The sequence below is a fragment of the Vipera berus genome, assembly GCF_964194415.1.
Source record: "Vipera berus genome assembly, chromosome: 2".
NCBI lineage: Eukaryota > Metazoa > Chordata > Lepidosauria > Squamata > Viperidae > Vipera > Vipera berus.
Genome location: NC_138203.1, coordinates 288,487,834 through 288,505,359, shown reverse-complemented (window position 1 = coordinate 288,505,359; position 17,526 = coordinate 288,487,834). Strand labels below are relative to the sequence as shown.

Below are 17,526 nucleotides of genomic sequence, written 5' to 3'. Positions count from 1 at the left end.
CAAGCTTGTCACTCACGCTCACATATCAAGAACGTTGCTGGCTGGGAGCGGGGCAGGGACCTTAGAGGAGGGGACACACTCTCTCTCTCTCTCTCTCTCTCTCTCTCTCTCTCTCTCTCTCTCTCTCTCTCTCCCTCTCTCTCTCTCCCTCTCCCTCTCCCTCTCCCTCTCTCTCTCTCTCTCTCTCCTCAAGCTTGTCACGCTCACATATCAAGAACCCACATATCAAGAACCGTTGCTGGCTGGGAGTGGGGCAGGGACCTTAGAGGGACACTCTCTCTCTCTCTCTCTCTCTCTCTCTCTCCTCAAGCTTGTCACGCTCACATATCAAGAACCCACATATCAAGAACGGTTGCTGGCTGGGAGCGGGGCAGGGACCTTAGAGGAGGGGACACTCACTCTCTCTCTCTCTCTCTCTCTCTCTCTCTCTCTCTCTCTCCTCTCTCTCTCTCTCTCTCCTCAAGCTTGTCACTCACGCGCACATATCAAGAACGGTTGCTGGCTGGGAGCGGGGCAGGGACCTTACTGTAGAGGGACACACACACACACACACACACACTCTCTCCTCAAGCTTGTCACTCACGCTCACATATCAAGAACGTTGCTGGCTGGGAGCGGGGCAGGGACCTTAGAGGAGGGGACACTCTCTCACTCTCTCTCTCTCTCTCTCTCTCTCTCTCTCTCTCTCTCTCTCTCTCTCTCCTCAAGCTTGTCACGCTCACATATCAAGAACCCACATATCAAGAACCCACATATCAAGAACCGTTGCTGGCTGGGAGTGGGGCAGGGACCTTAGAGGGACACACACACACACACACTCTCTCTCCTCAAGCTTGTCACTCACGCTCACATATCAAGAATGGTTGCTGGCTGGGAGCGGGGCAGGGACCTTAGAGGGACACACACACACACACTCTCTCTCTCTCTCTCCCTCTCCTCAAGCTTGTCACTCACTCTCACATATCAAGAATCAAGAACGGTTGCTGGCTGGGAGCGGGCAGGGACCTTAGAGGGACTCTCTCTCTCTCTCTCTCTCTCTCTCTCTCTCTCTCTCTCTCTCTCTCTCTCTCCTCAAGCTTGTCACGCTCACATATCAAGAACCCACATATCAAGAACGGTTGCTGGCTGGGAGCGGGGCAGGGACCTTAGAGGGACACACAAACACACACACACTCTCTCTCCTCAAACTTGTCACTCACGCTCACATATCAAGAACGGTTGCTGGAATTGGGTAGGTCTACTTTAATGAAGAGAAGGACCAGGGGTGACATAATAGCAGTCTTGCAACATCTCGGGTTGCCCCGAAAGAAGAGGGAGTCCAGCTCTTCTCCAAAGCTCCTGAAGGCAGGACCAGAAGCAACGGATGGAAACTGACCCAAGAGAGAAGCAACCTGGAACTAAGGAGAAACTTCCTGACAGTAAAGAACGATTAACCCGTGGAACAACTTGCCTCCAGAAGTTGGGAATGCTTCAACACTGGAAGTTTTTAAGAAGAGATGGGATAGCCATTTGTCTGAAATGCTATATAGGGTTTCCTGCCTGAGCAGGGGGTTGGACTAGAAGACCTCCAAGATCCCTCTTGTTCTATATACTATTCTGTTCTGTTCCATTCCATTCCATTCTATTCTTCTATTGCATATTCTATGCTATGCTGTGCTGTGCTATTGCAGCTTACTGCAGTAGATCCCTTGTTTGAATTCATGGGCCACAGCATTTCAGATTCCCCTTTTCAGATTCTCCAGGGCTTCATGTGATTTGCACGTGGGATTTTTTGCTTTTGTCATCCCCTAATTATGCAAGATTGTTGCTCAGGTTGCATAGACCGAATTTCCACATTGCATCCTCCTTAGGCTATGTGAGGTTACATTTGCAAAACTGAAGTCCAACTTTTTTAAAAACCAATGTTTTATTCCGAAAGCCAGGTGTTCTCTCTTAATCCTTTTTGCTCGTGAGTTGTTCAGTGCTTAGGCTGTTCTGTGTCCCTTAGACAAATAGAGGATGTGGCTTGGTGGTAGTGAGTGCAGGTGACTAAGGGACCACAAGTTAAGACACCAGCCTATGTGATGCAGCAGTTAAAAACACCAGAACACAACAGAATAACACAGTTGGAAGGGACCTTGGAGGTCTTCTAGTCCAACCCCCTGATCAGGCAGGAAACCCTATGCCATTTCAGGCAAATGGCTGTCCAGTCTCTTCTTAAAAACTTCCAGTGTTGGAGCATTCACCACTTCTGGAGGCAGGTTGTTCCACTGGTTAATTGTTCTAACTGTCAGGAAGTTTCTCCTTAGTTCTAGGTTGCTTCTCTCCTTGACTAGTTTCCATCCGTTGCTTCTTGTCCTGGTTTCAGGTGCTTTGGAGAATAGCTTGACTCTCTCTTCTTTGTGGCAGCCCCTGAGATACTGGGACACTGCTATCATGTCACCCCTCACCCTTCTCTTCATTAAACTAGACATATCCAATTCAACCAGATCTTCAAACAGAGATCCTTCCAGACAGTATTTCTCAATCTTAGCCATGTTAAGATGTACGCACTTCAATTCCCAGAATGCTGGTTGGGGAATTCTGGGAGTTGAAGTCCACAGATCTTAACATGGCTAAGTTGCTGACAAACACTGCTTTAATGGACCCTTCCTGTGCAACAGATTGGACTAGATGCTCTCTAAAGTCCCTCCCAACTCTAGAATTTTGGAAGAACCCAATATCAATTTTTCAGGCAAAAGTAAGTGGTGAGTTGGAGCTGGACTGGAGTCTTCTGTCAGTCATTCCCCTCCTAGTCCTGAGCAACTTTGTCTAGAAAATTTCCATAATTCCCTGGCTGCACACTTCACCTGCTATTATAGAGTCTTATTGTCCATCTGTGTTGAGCAGGAAGTCTCTATTTGTAAATATAATATGTACAGCTTTCCTTTGAGACCGAGAGTCTCTTGCGTGATGTAATGGTATGTGGGAATGGCCTTGGATTTCTCCCCTTGTGTGCTGTGTGCTGTGGTGGTGAGGTACTTAGAATGCAGTATTGAAGGCAAATTCTGGTGACTGTCAGCAGTTCAATTCTCACAGGTTCAAGGTTGAGGAAAACATGATCACTGAAGCTCTTTCCACAATCCATGTAGTAGAAAAGGTGGGGCAGTAGTTAGAACACAGTACTACAGACTAACTCTGCCCACAGCCAGGAGTTCGATCCTGACTGGCTGAAGGTTGACTCAGCTGTTCATCTTTCCAAGATCAGTAAAATGAGGACCCAGATCGTTGGAGTGCAAGAGGCTGACTTTGTAAACCGCTTAGAGAAGGCTATAAAGCACTGTGAAGTGGCATATAAGTCTAAGTGCTATTGCTATTTTTAGTCTTGCAAGATTCTGTTAATATAACCTATTATATAAATCTATTCAGATTCTATTAATATAACCTGGTATATCAATTACTCAGATTCTATTAATATAACCTATTATATCAAGCTATTAAGATTCTATTAGTATAACTTCTTATATTAAGCTGTAAAGATTCTATTAATATAACCTATTCTTTATGAATACTTATGAAGAATGGCTGCAGGACTTGGGTTTGGCTAATCTAAAGAAAAGAAGAAATAGGGGAGACATGATAGCAGTATTCCAGTATTTGATGGGCTGCCACCAAGAAGAGGGGGTCAAATTATTCTCCAAAGGACCAGAGGGCAGGAAAAGAAACAACGGTTGGAAACTGATCAAAGAGAGAAGCAACTTGGAATTAAGGAGAAACTTCCTGACAGTGAGGTCAATTAACCAGTGGAACAGCTTGCCACCAGAAATCGTGGGTGCTCCATCACTGGAGGTTTTTAAGAAGAGGCTAGAGAGTCACTTGTCTGAGATGGTTATAGGTTATCTTGCTCAAGCAGGGGGACTGGACTAGAAGACCTCCAAAGTCCCTTCCATATTCTATTAATACAACAAATACAGAGTTAATAGCTGTGGTTGGGCTCCTTATCTGGATTACCTTGCAGGGCTGAGACACACACACACAAACAAACACACACACACACACACACATGGACAAGTGTGTCTGTATGTCTGTTTGAAAGTTACTCTCAAAATGTGGCCTACTTCAGATGCAAACTTTCAAAACTTTGAACAGGTACTGAAGTCCAAAAATGCTTTCATGTCGCGATCACTGTTCGAATGTTGTACTATTTCCCCTTAATTCATGGCCTAGTAGAGCCCTTCCCAATAATATTTACTCGTCTGATGACATTCTTGTACCGGGATCCAATTTCCTCTTTGTTGGTTTACGTTTTAATAACGAAAGAATACCCGATATTTGCTGGCAACGGTGAGGAAATTTGTAGGAAAAAAAATACTAACTCAAAATTGTAGGTTGCAAAAAATGATCCTCCCCAAATACATGGGGGGGGGGGTGTGGACTCAGAAAAATGAAAACATGTAAAAAAAAAAGGGGGGGGACATTGTTTTTAAACTGACAAAACAACACAAGAGTTGAAGAGGAAATTCTACCGTGTAGACTAGATTGCAAAGATAGCAGCTGTAGTGGGTTACTTTTTGTTTTTTTAAAATCTACCTTTATTCTTTCTCAGTAGGCATTATTACTGGTGCCTGACCTTTCATTGACCACAACTGGTGTGTGGCCCAGACTACTGCTTCACTCTTTGTAAGGCTGAACTCCCAATCACCATTTTTTGCAAAAAATAAAATAAAAATGCTGGCGGCAATTTGATGCCTACAACACCTCTATGTATGGAATAAATGTGCCTTTTTTTTCAAAATTCCTCAGACAATAAAAAGTGCTTTCCAGATGTTTGCAATGAGTGGCACACCTTTGTTCACACTGCTTAATATTTTTTTCGTTTTCCAACATTTGAGAACAAAGATTGCATCAGAGTTGGAAGGGACCTTGGAGGTCATCTAGTCCAACCCCCTGCTCAGGCAGGAAATCCTATACCATTTCAGACAAATAGTTGTCCAGTCTCTTCTTAAAAAGTTCCAGTGTTGGAGCATTCACCACCTCTGGAGGCAGGTTGTTCCACCGGTTAATTGTTCTCACTGTCAGGAAGTTTATTCTTAGTTCTAGGTTGCTTCTCTCCTTGACTAGTTTCCATCCGTTGCTTCTTGTCCTACTTTCAGGTGCTCTGGAGAATAGCTTGACTCCCTCTTCTTTGTGGTAGCCCCTGAGATATTGGAACACTGCTGTCATGTCACCCCCTAGTCCTTCTCTTCATTAAACTGTTGTTGTTGTTAGTTGCTAAGTCGTGTCCGACCCATCGCGACCCTATGGACAATGTTCCTCCAGGCCTTCCTGTCCTCTACCATCTTCTGGAGTCCATTTAAGCTCACACCTACTGCTTCAATGACTCCATCCAGCCACCTCATTCTCTGTCGTCCCCTTCTTCTATTGCCCTCAATCTTTCCCAGCATTAGGCTCTTCTCCAGTGAGTCCTTCCTTCTCATTAGGTGGCCAAAGTATTTGAGTTTTAGCTTCAGGATCTGGCCTTCTAAAGAGCAGTCATTAAACTAGGCATTCATTAAACTAGACATACCCAATTCCAGCAGCCGTTCCTTATATGTTTTAGCCTCCAGTCCCCTAATCATCTTTATTGCTCTTCTCTGCACTCTTTTCAAAGTCTCAACATCTTTTTTACATCGTGGTGACCAATACCAAGGCATTATAAAGCGGTATTAACACTTCACGTGATCTTGATTCTATCCCTCTGTTAATGCAGCCTAGAACTGAATTGTTTGCTATGGAGCATTTTTGCTAAAAAAAACAAACACGGAAGTAAATGCAGGGTTTTGTGACAGTTGGGGGCAATGGCTGTCAGCACATCAGAACCGGGTCATAAATACAACGTGAGCTGCCCCTAACTGCAGCTCCGAGAGGAGGAAGCGGGGATCCCAGACCCTTTTCCCACTCACCAAACCTCCCCAACCGGGGGTGGGGGGAGGAAAAGACGGAAACGGAGAATCCAATTGGTCTCCCTTCCTCCAAGGCTCTCTATTCAGGTACTGCGGAAATCCCTCTTTCCTCCCATCCTGGGGAGCCCTCCAGATGGGATGGACTTCAACTCCCAGAATTACGAGCCGGTGGTTTGGAATTCTGCAAATTGAAGTCCAACCTATTGGGAGGGGGGGCCCTAAGGAGGAGTTAAGTCGCATTGTAGACCATTTGCTTGGCAAATGCTGGGAAGGAGAATGTCTATGGAAGGAGTAGGCCACCTTGGCTCTTTGATGACTCGTGGACTTCAACTCCCAGAATTCCTCAGCCAGTTATTCTGGGAGTTGAAGTCCACGAGTCATCAAAGAGCCAAGGTGGCCTACCCTTGGCCTCTATGGAGAGTCTCAGTTATCCAGGTCATAGTGGTCCCAAAGATGCTTTTTTTTCAGGAGGCAATGGGACTTTCGTGTTTTTCCTTTAAGTTAAATGTTTCGCTTCTCAGTCCAAGCTGAAGAAGCTTCTTGCATGAGAAGTGAAGTGTCTCCAAAAGAAAAACCACAGTTGCCTCTTGAAAAAAGCACCTTTGGGACAGGTAAGAATACATTTCATCCTCTGAAGTGGCCTCCTGAAAAAAAAGCATCTTTGGGACCTCTGGGAAGGAGAGGATGCCACGTCCTTCCTACCTAACTTGGAAGGTAACCTGTCAGGTAAGCTGACAGCATCCCAAGACACAGGACAGGGCTCTTAAGTTCGACAAGAGCTTAATTTGAGCAGCATAATAGAGTTTCCAGTGGGCAGAAGCCATGACTAAAGAGCCAATAATTGATCTTTTCCTTCTGGAACAGAATATGTCTACTATCCCCGATTCTGTCAAGGCAGGAATATAGAAGGTGGGTTGAAAGAGACTCAAAGAGGAGCTATCTTCATATAAGACCTCTGGATCAACTGGACTGTGGAGCAGACCAAGGAGGCGAAAAAGTCCCAAAATAGCCCAAGAACCAACTTATAGGCCAACCCAAAGGTCACCCCGGTCAAAGATGCTCTGCCAGCAGTGCCCAAACTCCTCGTCAAAAGTTCAGCACCAAGTATCATAAGGTGGGACATTTCAGAGGGGCTGACCCAACTTTAAAAAACAAGGTCAGTCATAATAGAGGGTTGACTTGAGTTTGGTGAGGGAGTGAGAGCTCCTAAGAGGAGGGTGAAGGACTTAGAGCAAGATGGGCAGCAAACAAATTTAATAAATGAATATGGCTGTTGAAGGAAAAGTCTTCATCATGGTTCAGTCCAAGCCGGGAATAAACAACATGGTGATTGCTTTAGAAAGAAGGTTGCAGTTTATTGAAGAGGACAGCCAGACAGAAAGATGGCTCTGGAAGAAAAGAGAGTGAACACATGTAGGGAGTGGGTTTTTATACCCTCTGGAGCCTTTTGTTTGGAGTTGTTTCCTGTTCCTGTTTGAGGCTTTGTATTTCCTGTCATATATTCTGACCTGAGTCTGGGTGTGCCTTTCTGGTATTCTGATGGTGGTGGGTTAATCCTATTATCTCTCAAAGGTCATATCCTGCTTCCCTGGGGCTGTGGCTGATGACTTTTAGATTTTTGGTGTTGATTCTAGGGATCTTTCTTCCTAATCCCAGTTTCCTGACTCCAGTCTTTCTGACAAGATGATCTCATCTGCGTTCCTGCAGACTTGGTTTCTGCTTGGGGACAGAAAGACTTTGGCGGGGTGTGTGGTTTCTGCCTTTAAATCCTTTAGGGAAATATATTCTGTCTTTTAAATACTGTATTTCCAAAAATATTTTTTCTCGGGACAGGGGGAGGGGGCTGACTTCCCACATGGCCAAGAGAGATGCTGGGGCTGCCATTTCCACAGTTCAGTCGTTCTGGGTCAAAAGGCATCAGCTGGCCCATCAGAAGCAGTGGAGATGACAGGTCTTCAAGGAAAGGTAGCTGCAACCTTAGACAAACTGCCCATTCAGTGGGGAGAAGGTGAGGGGGTGGGAGGTTCACTGTCATGTGTGACCGTCCAGGTACCATGCTGCTTGAGGAGGATCTAGTTGAGAAAAGGTGGAAAAATCCATATCCAGGAGGACAATACCCCGAGACAGTGGAGATAGAACAGAGGAAGGCGGTCCTCAAATTATGCAAAAGCCTAGAACGCCCAACTCCCTTTCCCCTCCTTCAAGATAAAGCCAGTAGGAAAAAATGGAGAGACATCAGAGACAAAGATGCAGACATCAGAAGCGGTAAATATCAAGCTGACTACAAAGTGTAAAGGTCACAATATTTATTCTGTTATATCCCCTTACGTTATCGTTCAAATGAAGATCAAATATGTGTGGGCTGAAATATAGAACTAAGGAGAAACTTCCTGACAGTTAGAACAATTAACCAGTGGAACAACCTGCCTCCAGAGGTGGTGAATGCTCCAACACTGGAGGTTTTTAAGAAGAGACTGGACAGCCATTTGCCTGAAATGGTATAGGGTTTCCTGCCTGAGCAGGCGGTTGGACTAGATGACCTCCAAGGTCCCTTCCAACTTTATATTATTATTATTATAGTGAAATTGCCAAACATTTCAATGGGGTGCAACCTCACTTTTGCACATGAGTGTAAAATCCTACAATGGAATGGTCAGAAGAAATTTGGATACATCTAGCCCAGGGGTAGGCAACCTGGGCTCTTTTATGACTCCGTGGACTTCAACTCCCAGAATTCCTGAGACAGCTGTGCTGTGCTGTCTCAGGAATTCTGGGAGTTGAAGTCCACGGAGTCATAATTCCTGAGACAGCTGTCATAAAAGAGCCCAGGTTGCCTACCCCTGATGTAGCCCAACTCCTCATGCAGGGGAGCAGCATATCATAAAATCACAGAATGGAAGCATGATGTGAGCGGATCTTTTGAGATCATGTCATCCAGTCCACTAGGGGGCGAAGGTCACGGCTGGCTTTCCAGAGGAGGCGTGACATCACGAACGGATGCCGCTCCAGGACTCCGCACTCGCTCTTCCGTAACCTCTGGAGTTGGCTGGCTTTCCAGAGGAGGCTGCGAGGGAAATGACGTCACAAGCGCTTGCCGCTCTAGGGTGGCGCACTCGCTCGCCTTAACCCCTGGAGCTCCGCGGGAGGTGAAGAAGGTGCAGGAGAGAGATCCACGCGTGTCTTAGGTGGGGCGGGTGGGGGGGAGGCTATTCCCGTGCAAAGGGAGGAGGGGGGAACCCCTGCCCGGCCCTCCTCCGGGTCCCATGTTCCCCAGCCGCCCTCTCCATGCAAGGGGGAAGCAGAACTCCAGAGCAGCCGCGTTGTCACCCGGAAGAACCGGGGATCCCCAGGAGGGCGGCCGGGATCTGGGGTGGGGGAGGACCTTCCCACCCCGTGATTAAGGGTTGGACCTTGCAGATCCTCGCCAGGAGAGGAGAGAAGTTGGGCGAAGCAGGATTCGCACCAGGCACTGGAGGAGTTTCCGAGAGGAAGTCGGCCTGATCCCTTTAGGCTCAAGATGTGTTCCAGTTGTTCAAGGGCTAAATAATCCAATTTCTAATCCTTGGCATTTCCTCCCCAATCTCACATGCACAAGCTGGAAGGCATTCGTATCTCTTGCAGCCAAAATATCTTGGGCGAAGACCGCGGAGCAACCTGCTGTGGTCATCAGTCCTGCAGCAAGAAGAAATGGTCCTGTGAATGAAAAGGTGTTTGGAGAACCACAAGTATCCCTTGGATTGTTTGGAGTCGTCGCTTTACGGAAAAGGGAAAGAATGGAGACCCAACCTTTAGCACGGGAGGGAAAAGGCCCTTCGGCGGTTCAGCCCGGGAGCTGTCGGCAGATCTGGACAAGAACGGGGCAGAAGATCTTGAAGGAGGAAACCCTCATCCGTTCAGAGGTTCAGCCCTTGAACTTCAGGACCATCCTGTACAATCAGGCTGAGGGTCCCCGAGGACTTTGCAGCCGACTCCACCACTTTTGTAGGCAATGGCTGAAACCAGAAAAGCACAGCAAAGCCCAGATGCTGGACCTGGTTGTTCTGGAGCAATTCCTGGCCCTTTTGCCCTTGCAGATGGAGAGCTGGGTGCGGGAATGTGGAGCAGAGACTAGTTCCCAGGCGGTGGCCTTGGTGGAAGGCTTCCTCCTAAGCCAGGCGGAGGAGGAGAAGCAGCAGGTCAAGTTGCAGGTAGGAGGTCTTCTGTCTGGAGCTCAGAAGGAGTTGACAGGAATGAGGAATGTGTCAGGACCCACCCCAATCCACGTCTTAGGAAAACAAAAACTCTTGGAGTCAGTTCTAGTCCAAAAGGAATCTTTACTAGGACATGCTTGGTTGTGGGAATACAAGACAGGACTTAGTATTGTTTTACAAATTGAGATTTTATAAAGGGTACCCGGTTCGACCCCCCTTCCCTCAACCCCATTTGGTCAGCCCCCATCCTTCTACTTCGTGTCATCCCTTTCATGGGGGAAAAAAAGGAACTTCGAATCTTTATGGTTATTGCCTTCTTCCTCTCCAGAATTAAAAGAAGACACAGGCCAGATGCCTCCTTCTCTAACCCTCCCTTTTGTTCTCCCCAGTTCAAAAGGTTTCCCTTGGTCTTTGAAATAACCTAAGGCAGGTTGAATCCACTTATGCGCCTCCTTCCTCGGGAGATGGCAGAATCCATGGGGGGGGGGGGAATAATGTTTTAAACATACATTTATGAATGTGATATAAATGGATTCTGACAGAATGTTTGAATTCTTCACCCCTTCCTCCCAGACCACTCTGGCATATAAAAAAAAATATGTGGAGATGTTTCATTAGTTCTTACAGGACATTATCCCATTATCCATTCTAGAAGAAGATTTGGGACTGCTCATGCTTTCTTACTCAGCTTCACTGATGTATACTGGAGCTCTGAAGTTGTGTTCAGACAATAAGAACCCAGTTCGTGTTGTGTGATGTCCGTTAATTCTTCTTTTCTACTTCCTCCTATTTCAAGTCCGTTGCTGTGGAGATCAGAGACCCTGGGGGAAGGAAGACTCCATCAAATCCTCAGGAGCTGTTTTTCAGGAGGATTCCCCAGGATGATCCAAGTCAGAACACCTCAGGAGGTAATTGAAAGTCTTCCCTTCTCCAGAGAGATCCCAGCTGTTTCATCTTCTCTGTGTATTTTATTATTCTGTTCCCTCAGTTATTTATTTTAAAATTCTGTATCCCTTACAGACAGGAGTTGGATGAAGTTTACTTCTCTTTTCGGTGGATCTGAAACCATGGTTGAACCTCCAAATCAGGTAAGTTGGGGAATTAATTAATTAGACTTATATTCTCCCGTTTGCTCAGAAATCAAGCTGATGTACGCAGCTCTCTCTTCTTGTTTGAACTGTTTTATTATTGTGTTTGTGAGCAGTATACAAGATTCACCTGTGACTTTTCTAATAGGAAATCATAATTTAAGACCAGTACTTAACTCCTTATGCTATTTTGCCTAATTTTCAAGAATTAATTTTTCACAAAATAATTCAAGAGAGCCGTTTCATAATTCTTTCACTTGGAATTGGGCAAGGCTGCTCAAACCTAAGTAAATACAGTGGCACATCACCACTTTTAAAAAGCCTTGTTTTCTTAACCAATCATAAGAAACATAAGCCAATGAGATTATAAGATAAGGCAAACTATTAAAATCTCCTGAAGGTAGCCAGATAGAAAAGTCTAAAAGTAAAAATTGACCTGAAATGGCACACAATCAAGACCCTGGTGATTTGCAAAGTAATTTCTAACCCTCTGATTTTTGCCTGGATCTGAAGGCCAAACCATTTAGCTTTCCAAAAGCTGAGAAATGTCCAATCTACAAAATTTTCTCCTCTCTTATTCATTCAAGCCCTCAGACTGGTCCTTCAGAGGACACCAAAATCTGTTTGCTGAAATGCTAGAAAGAATATTTATTTTTTTATTTTTATTTTAATTCCATTTATATCCCGCCCTTCTCCGAAGACTCAGGGCGGCTTACAAGCTTAGCAGTAGCCTTCATTCTATGTATATGCCTGCTTGTTAGGGCTTTCACACACACCCCAAGCGGCATTATTACAAAGTCAGCTTAATTGCCCCCAACAATCTGGGTCCTCATTTTACCTACCTCGGAAGGATGGAAGGCTGAGTCAACCTTGAGCCTGGTGGGATGCGAACCTGCACTAATTGCAGGCAGCTGGTGTTACTTAAGGAGGCAGTACCCACTGCTCCACCAAGGCTCTTTATTTTTTATTTATTTATTTTAATTCCATTTATATCCCGCCCTTCTCCGAAGACTCAGGGCGGCTTACAAGCTTAGCAGTAGCCTTCATTCTATGTATTTGCCTGCTTATTAGGGCTTTCATACACACCCCCAAGCGGCATTATTACAAAGTCAGCTTATTGCCCCCAACAATCTGGGTCCTCATTTTACCTACCTCGGAAGGATGGAAGGCTTGAGCCTGGTGGGACTCGAACCTGCACTAATTGCAGGCAGCTGGTGTTTCCTTCTGCAAACACAGGAAGGACTGGAGCTGCCAAGAGCTGGGGATTTCAAGACCCATCTGCAAGCTGATTCTATCCACATGCTGAGAATCTTGGATGGTGGATGGATGGATATACATACAGTAGATAATGAGGCAGACATACAGACAGACATAGCTAAGTCAATCCAAAAAGAAATGGGTTAGTTTTGCTGAACGACATAATCATGCCAAAGGGCAGTTCCAAAATGTGAAAAACAAATGAATATTGATAAAATATTTGCTATCTTTGCGTTGGGAATTTCTAAATAATAATAGAGGTTTTCCAAATCCTCCCAAGCCTGTTTTTCCCCCCTTGTTCAGGAGGGTCCTGTGTCCTTTGAGGAGGTAGCTGTGTATTTCTCTGAAGAGGAGTGGTCACAACTGGACACTCACCAAAAAGAGCTGCATTGGGAGGTCATGCTGGAAAATCATAGGAACGTGGTCTCTCTGGGTAAGCATTAGCTACTCCTCAATCGGTGTTTAGGAAGACATTCTTTAATTAGATAACACCAGCTATTTCTTATTAAAAATCCTCATCCAGATGTCATGCCCTGGGAGGATGAAGGAAAAAAATTGCCCTTCTGCTCTGAGGAGGGAAAGTGATCAGTGTCACTCTGATGCAGGGAAGGAAATTAATATGGCTCAGTGGGTTAGGATGCTGAGCTTGTCGATCAGATGGTCGGCAGTTTCGTGGGTCGAATCCCGAGTGCCGCGTAACAGAGTGAGCGCCTGTTACTCGTCCCAGCTTCTGCCAACCTAGCAGTTCGAAAGCACGTAAAAAATGCAAGTAGAAAAATAGGGACCACTACGGTGGGAAGGTAACAGCGTTCCGTGCGCCTTTGGTGTCTAGTCATGCCGGCCACATGACCACGGAGACGTCCTCGGACAAGCGCTGGCTCTTCGGCTTTGAAACGGAGATGAGCACCGGCCCCTAGAGTTGGAAACGACTAGCACGCATGTGCGGGGGAACCTTTACCTTTACCTATACTCTTTGATCTTTTCCCCTAATCTTGCTATCACTTCCATTTCTCTTTTCCTTGCAGGTGATCATGGGCAGGAGAATAAAGATTCCAGAGAACCATTCCAAGTAATCAGTCCTGGAAATGGAACACAGAAGCCTGCAATTAAAATGGAACTTGAAAATCACGAGAGAAACCAGTCACATGATTGGAAACAAGAAAGCTCATCTTCCCCTGATGCTCCAATGCAAGATTTTCTTGCCCAAGAAGGAGAAATAGAGAAAAAATATATTGGAAATAGTGTGAAACTATTCCAGGTCAAATTAGATGTAAATGAACACTATCCAATCCAAAGCCAAAAAGAAGCTTATATATGCGCTGACAGTTGGAAACATTACAATTCAACTTTCTCTGTTACTTCTGAAATTGCGTCCCTTACATCTCATAAAATGATCCAGACAGAAGAGAAGCCTTACAAATGCTTGGAATGTGGAAAGAGCTTCAGAAGAAGCAGTCAAGTTACTTCCCATAAATGGATCCACACAGGGAAGAAGCCATATATGTGCACTGAGTGTGGAAAGACCTTTACTCAGAAGGGTAATCTTAATTCGCACAAGAGGATCCACACAGGGGAGAAGCCATATAAATGCATGGACTGTGGAAAGGGTTTCTGTGAAAATGCATCGCTTATAAAACATAAAAGGATCCACACAGGGGAGAGGCCATATATATGCAAAGAATGTGGAAAGACATTTACTCACAGCAATCAGCTTACTTGCCATAAAAGGATCCACACAGGAGAGAGGCCGTATAAATGTGAGCAGTGTGGGAAGGGATTTACTAATAGCAGTCACCTTACTTCCCATAAAAGGATCCACACCGGAGAGAGGCCATATAAATGCCAAGAGTGTGGAAAGAGTTTCTGCGAAAATGGGCCTCTTACTGTTCATAAAAGGATCCACACGGGGGAGAAACCATATAAATGCACGGAATGTGGAAAGAGCTTTGGTGAAAATTCATCCCTTATGAAACATAAAAGGATCCATACAGGGGAGAAGCCATATAAATGTAGAGAGTGCGGAAAGACCTTTACTCATAGCAGTCAACTTAGTTCCCATAACTGGATCCATACAGGGGAGAAGCCGTATAAATGTGTGGAGTGTGGGAAGGGCTTTACTAATAGCAGTCATCTTAATTCGCATAAAAGAATCCACACAGGGGAAAAGCCATACAAATGTTTGCAATGTGGAAAGAGCTTCAGTCATAATGGTTCCCTTACGTCTCATAAAAGGGTTCATGCAGAAGAGGAACCATATAAATCTGAAGAGCTTGGAAAGAGCTTCAGGAGTAATGACTTAATTTTGCCATAAACAGATAAATTTGGCGGACAATCTGTGCAAATTCTAGACTTTGTTAGTCAAATCTATGCCTTTCATATTTGTGTATACTGATATAGGAAAGGAGTCAAACTCTTATATTTGGCAGCTCCAGAGACATGGAATTACCAATGGGGAAAAAACAAAACAATGAGCACTTGCTTTTTTTGATTATAAACAGCAGAGTTTTCTCTATTTTGACCGGCCAATGCTACTGTATCTTAATAATGAAAATCTTTTTTTCCTGAATTGTATTTTCCTCAGTTTTTAATTGATCTTTTCTGTGAGGGATGTGAACAGGCAGATATTTAACAGATGATGATGCTGCCCAGGCAGGAGAAGATGTATCTCTTCAAGACAAACTTGGTCTTTCTTCCACTATAGCACAGATGGAGGTACAAATTCAACTGATCCACAGTCACTTCCCATAATTGAATTTTTCCCTCTTTTGCCTAGGCTTTGCCCCTCCCTTTCTTGTGTCTTAATAGATTCATTTCCTCAGATGGCTCTAAATTCTCTTTCCACTGGAAAAAAAATGGAAATAGCACAGCAGGTATTCTGAGGTCTGAAGGAATCTTATAATCAAAAGGGAACATAAGTTCCATCAATGTATGCAGAGAGATTCAATTGTTCCATTGATTGTGATATGGAATTAAAAGTAACAACTAAGGATTTGTGCTTTAAATTACTCATAAATTTTCCTTCCTTCCCTCCCTCTGTCTCAAGTTGGGGATAGTCAGGAGAATGAGAATGAAAACAACTCCATTGTGCTGACATTGCAAATTATCAAGAAGGAAAATCTTTAGAAATCAGTGTGGGACAAAATAAAATAATATGAAATTAAGAAAAATATTTCAGAAAGTTATTTAAATCTCTTCAGATAAGCAGACAGCAATCAGAACGGGAACTGTCTCTGGGGTGATACTCAAGTAGTATCAATTAAGCAGAAGCTTTGAAACTTTTTTGTCAAAGGTCTCATTATGTGAGAATCATCATATACATATCACCATAGAGTCTGAGCTTCAGGATGAAGAATTCCTCCCTCATAAAAGGAGTCAGAATGATGAGAAGACCCTCCAAATGCATGTGTAAAAAACTTGCTTCAAGCATTGGGGCCTTATTTTGTCTTTTTATGTTGTGACAAGGGCTAAGAAATGGAATGGAATGAGCAGAACAGGATGGGGAAAGCAAAGAATAGGATTGGAAGGTACCCGAGAGGTCTTTGGTCCTACCTCCTATATCATTTCAGACAAATGACTGTCTAGTCTCTTCTTAAAAACCTCCAGTGATAAAGCATCCACAACTTCTGAAGGCAAGCCATTCCACCAGTTAAACTCACAATGTCAAGTGATGTGTCGCGACATATTGCGACTTTTTTGCCATTGCCGGAAATGGAGTGGGCACAATTTCACTATGATGCATCTGGCCTGTGGGCCAGCAGTTTTACACCCCTGGGTTAACTGTTCTGCTAGGAAATTTCTCCTTCATTTCAGGTTGCTTCTCTCCTTGATTAGTTTCCATCTAGTGTTTGTCTTGACTTCTGGTGCTTTGGCAAATAAGTTGATTCAGTGGTGGGATTCAAATATGTGAACAATCAGTTCTCTGTGTGGATGCTACTACTGGAAGTCCATTCTGGGCCTGGGCAACAAAAAATTAGCTACTGGTTCTGCCAAAGTGGTGTGAACCAGTTGAATCGCACCACTGAGTTGACCCCCTCCTCTTTGTAGCAGCCTCTCAAATATTGGAATACTGCTATCACGTCACTCCTAGTCCTTTTCTTTAGACTACTAGCCATACCCAATTCCTGCAGCCATTCTTCCCATTTTTAGTCTCCAGGCCTTTAACCATCTTAGTTGCTCATCTCTGCACTTTTTCCAAAATCTCAACATCTTTCTTGTAATGTGGCGACCAAAACTGGATGCAGTATTCCAGATGTGGTCTTACTAAGGATTTATAAAGCAGAATTAATACTTGATGTAATTTTGATTCTATGCCTCTCTCTATACAATCAAGGATTGTATTAGTTTTTTTGGCTGCTGCCGCACTCTGCTGGCTCATATTTAGAATATATTGAAGAGTACTGGGCTTAAAACGAAATCTTGTGGGACCCCACTGCTTACTTTTGTCCATGTAGATATAGTACCATTAAGGAGTACTCATTGAGTACGGTTTGTCAGCCTGTTACAAATTCATCCCAAGTTCATCACAAATTCATCCCAAGTTGTGGTCTACTTTCTCAAATAACTTGCTGATGTGTAAGTATACTATGTCCACAGCATTTCGCTGGTCTACTAACTTAGTCACTTTGTCAAAGATGAGCCAGTTGTTTTCTGAATATATTCTTTCCAGTTCTTGTGAGGTGCAATCCATCTCTTGCCAGTAGCCCTTCATGTAATCAATGCAGACCATGGTCTAGGAAAACATGGGTTTTGTTGGCTTCTGGCTATATCTTTGCTTGCTTCTAGGTGTTTGCAGATCTGTTGCTTGTCTTTCTCAGGATCTTCCCAAATATTGTCAGGCTGATTTGTAGTTTCCTAGATTTTCCACCCCCTTTGAGGGGAAAAAGGAAAAAGTCTAAATTAGGTTTAAATAAAATTAAATATCAATGGTATGATTACTCACTAGATGTATAAAATACTTTTTCCCTTTGTTGTATTAAAAACTATTGACATGAAAATGAGCACAGTGCACACACCTTCTCCAGCAACACTCAATGGCTCTGAGTTAGTTGCTTTCCTGATTGTGGTCCAGCTCCAGGCAAGAATCCATCAGGA

At 44.3% G+C, this 17,526-nt stretch overlaps 1 protein-coding gene across 1 annotated transcript; it reads left to right on the top strand.

The window, feature by feature from the left end:
• Positions 1-9,051: 9,051 nt before the first annotated feature.
• Positions 9,052-15,565, top strand: LOC308664654 (zinc finger protein 18-like). The gene is made up of 6 exons (XM_081322090.1): positions 9,052-9,085; positions 9,496-10,087; positions 10,887-10,998; positions 11,111-11,178; positions 12,739-12,868; positions 13,461-15,565. Exons 2-6 carry the CDS (start codon positions 9,674-9,676, stop codon positions 14,744-14,746), a joined length of 2,010 nt encoding a protein of 669 aa, XP_081178216.1. The 5' UTR covers positions 9,052-9,085; positions 9,496-9,673; the 3' UTR covers positions 14,747-15,565.
• The last annotated feature ends 1,961 nt before the right edge of the window (positions 15,566-17,526 follow it).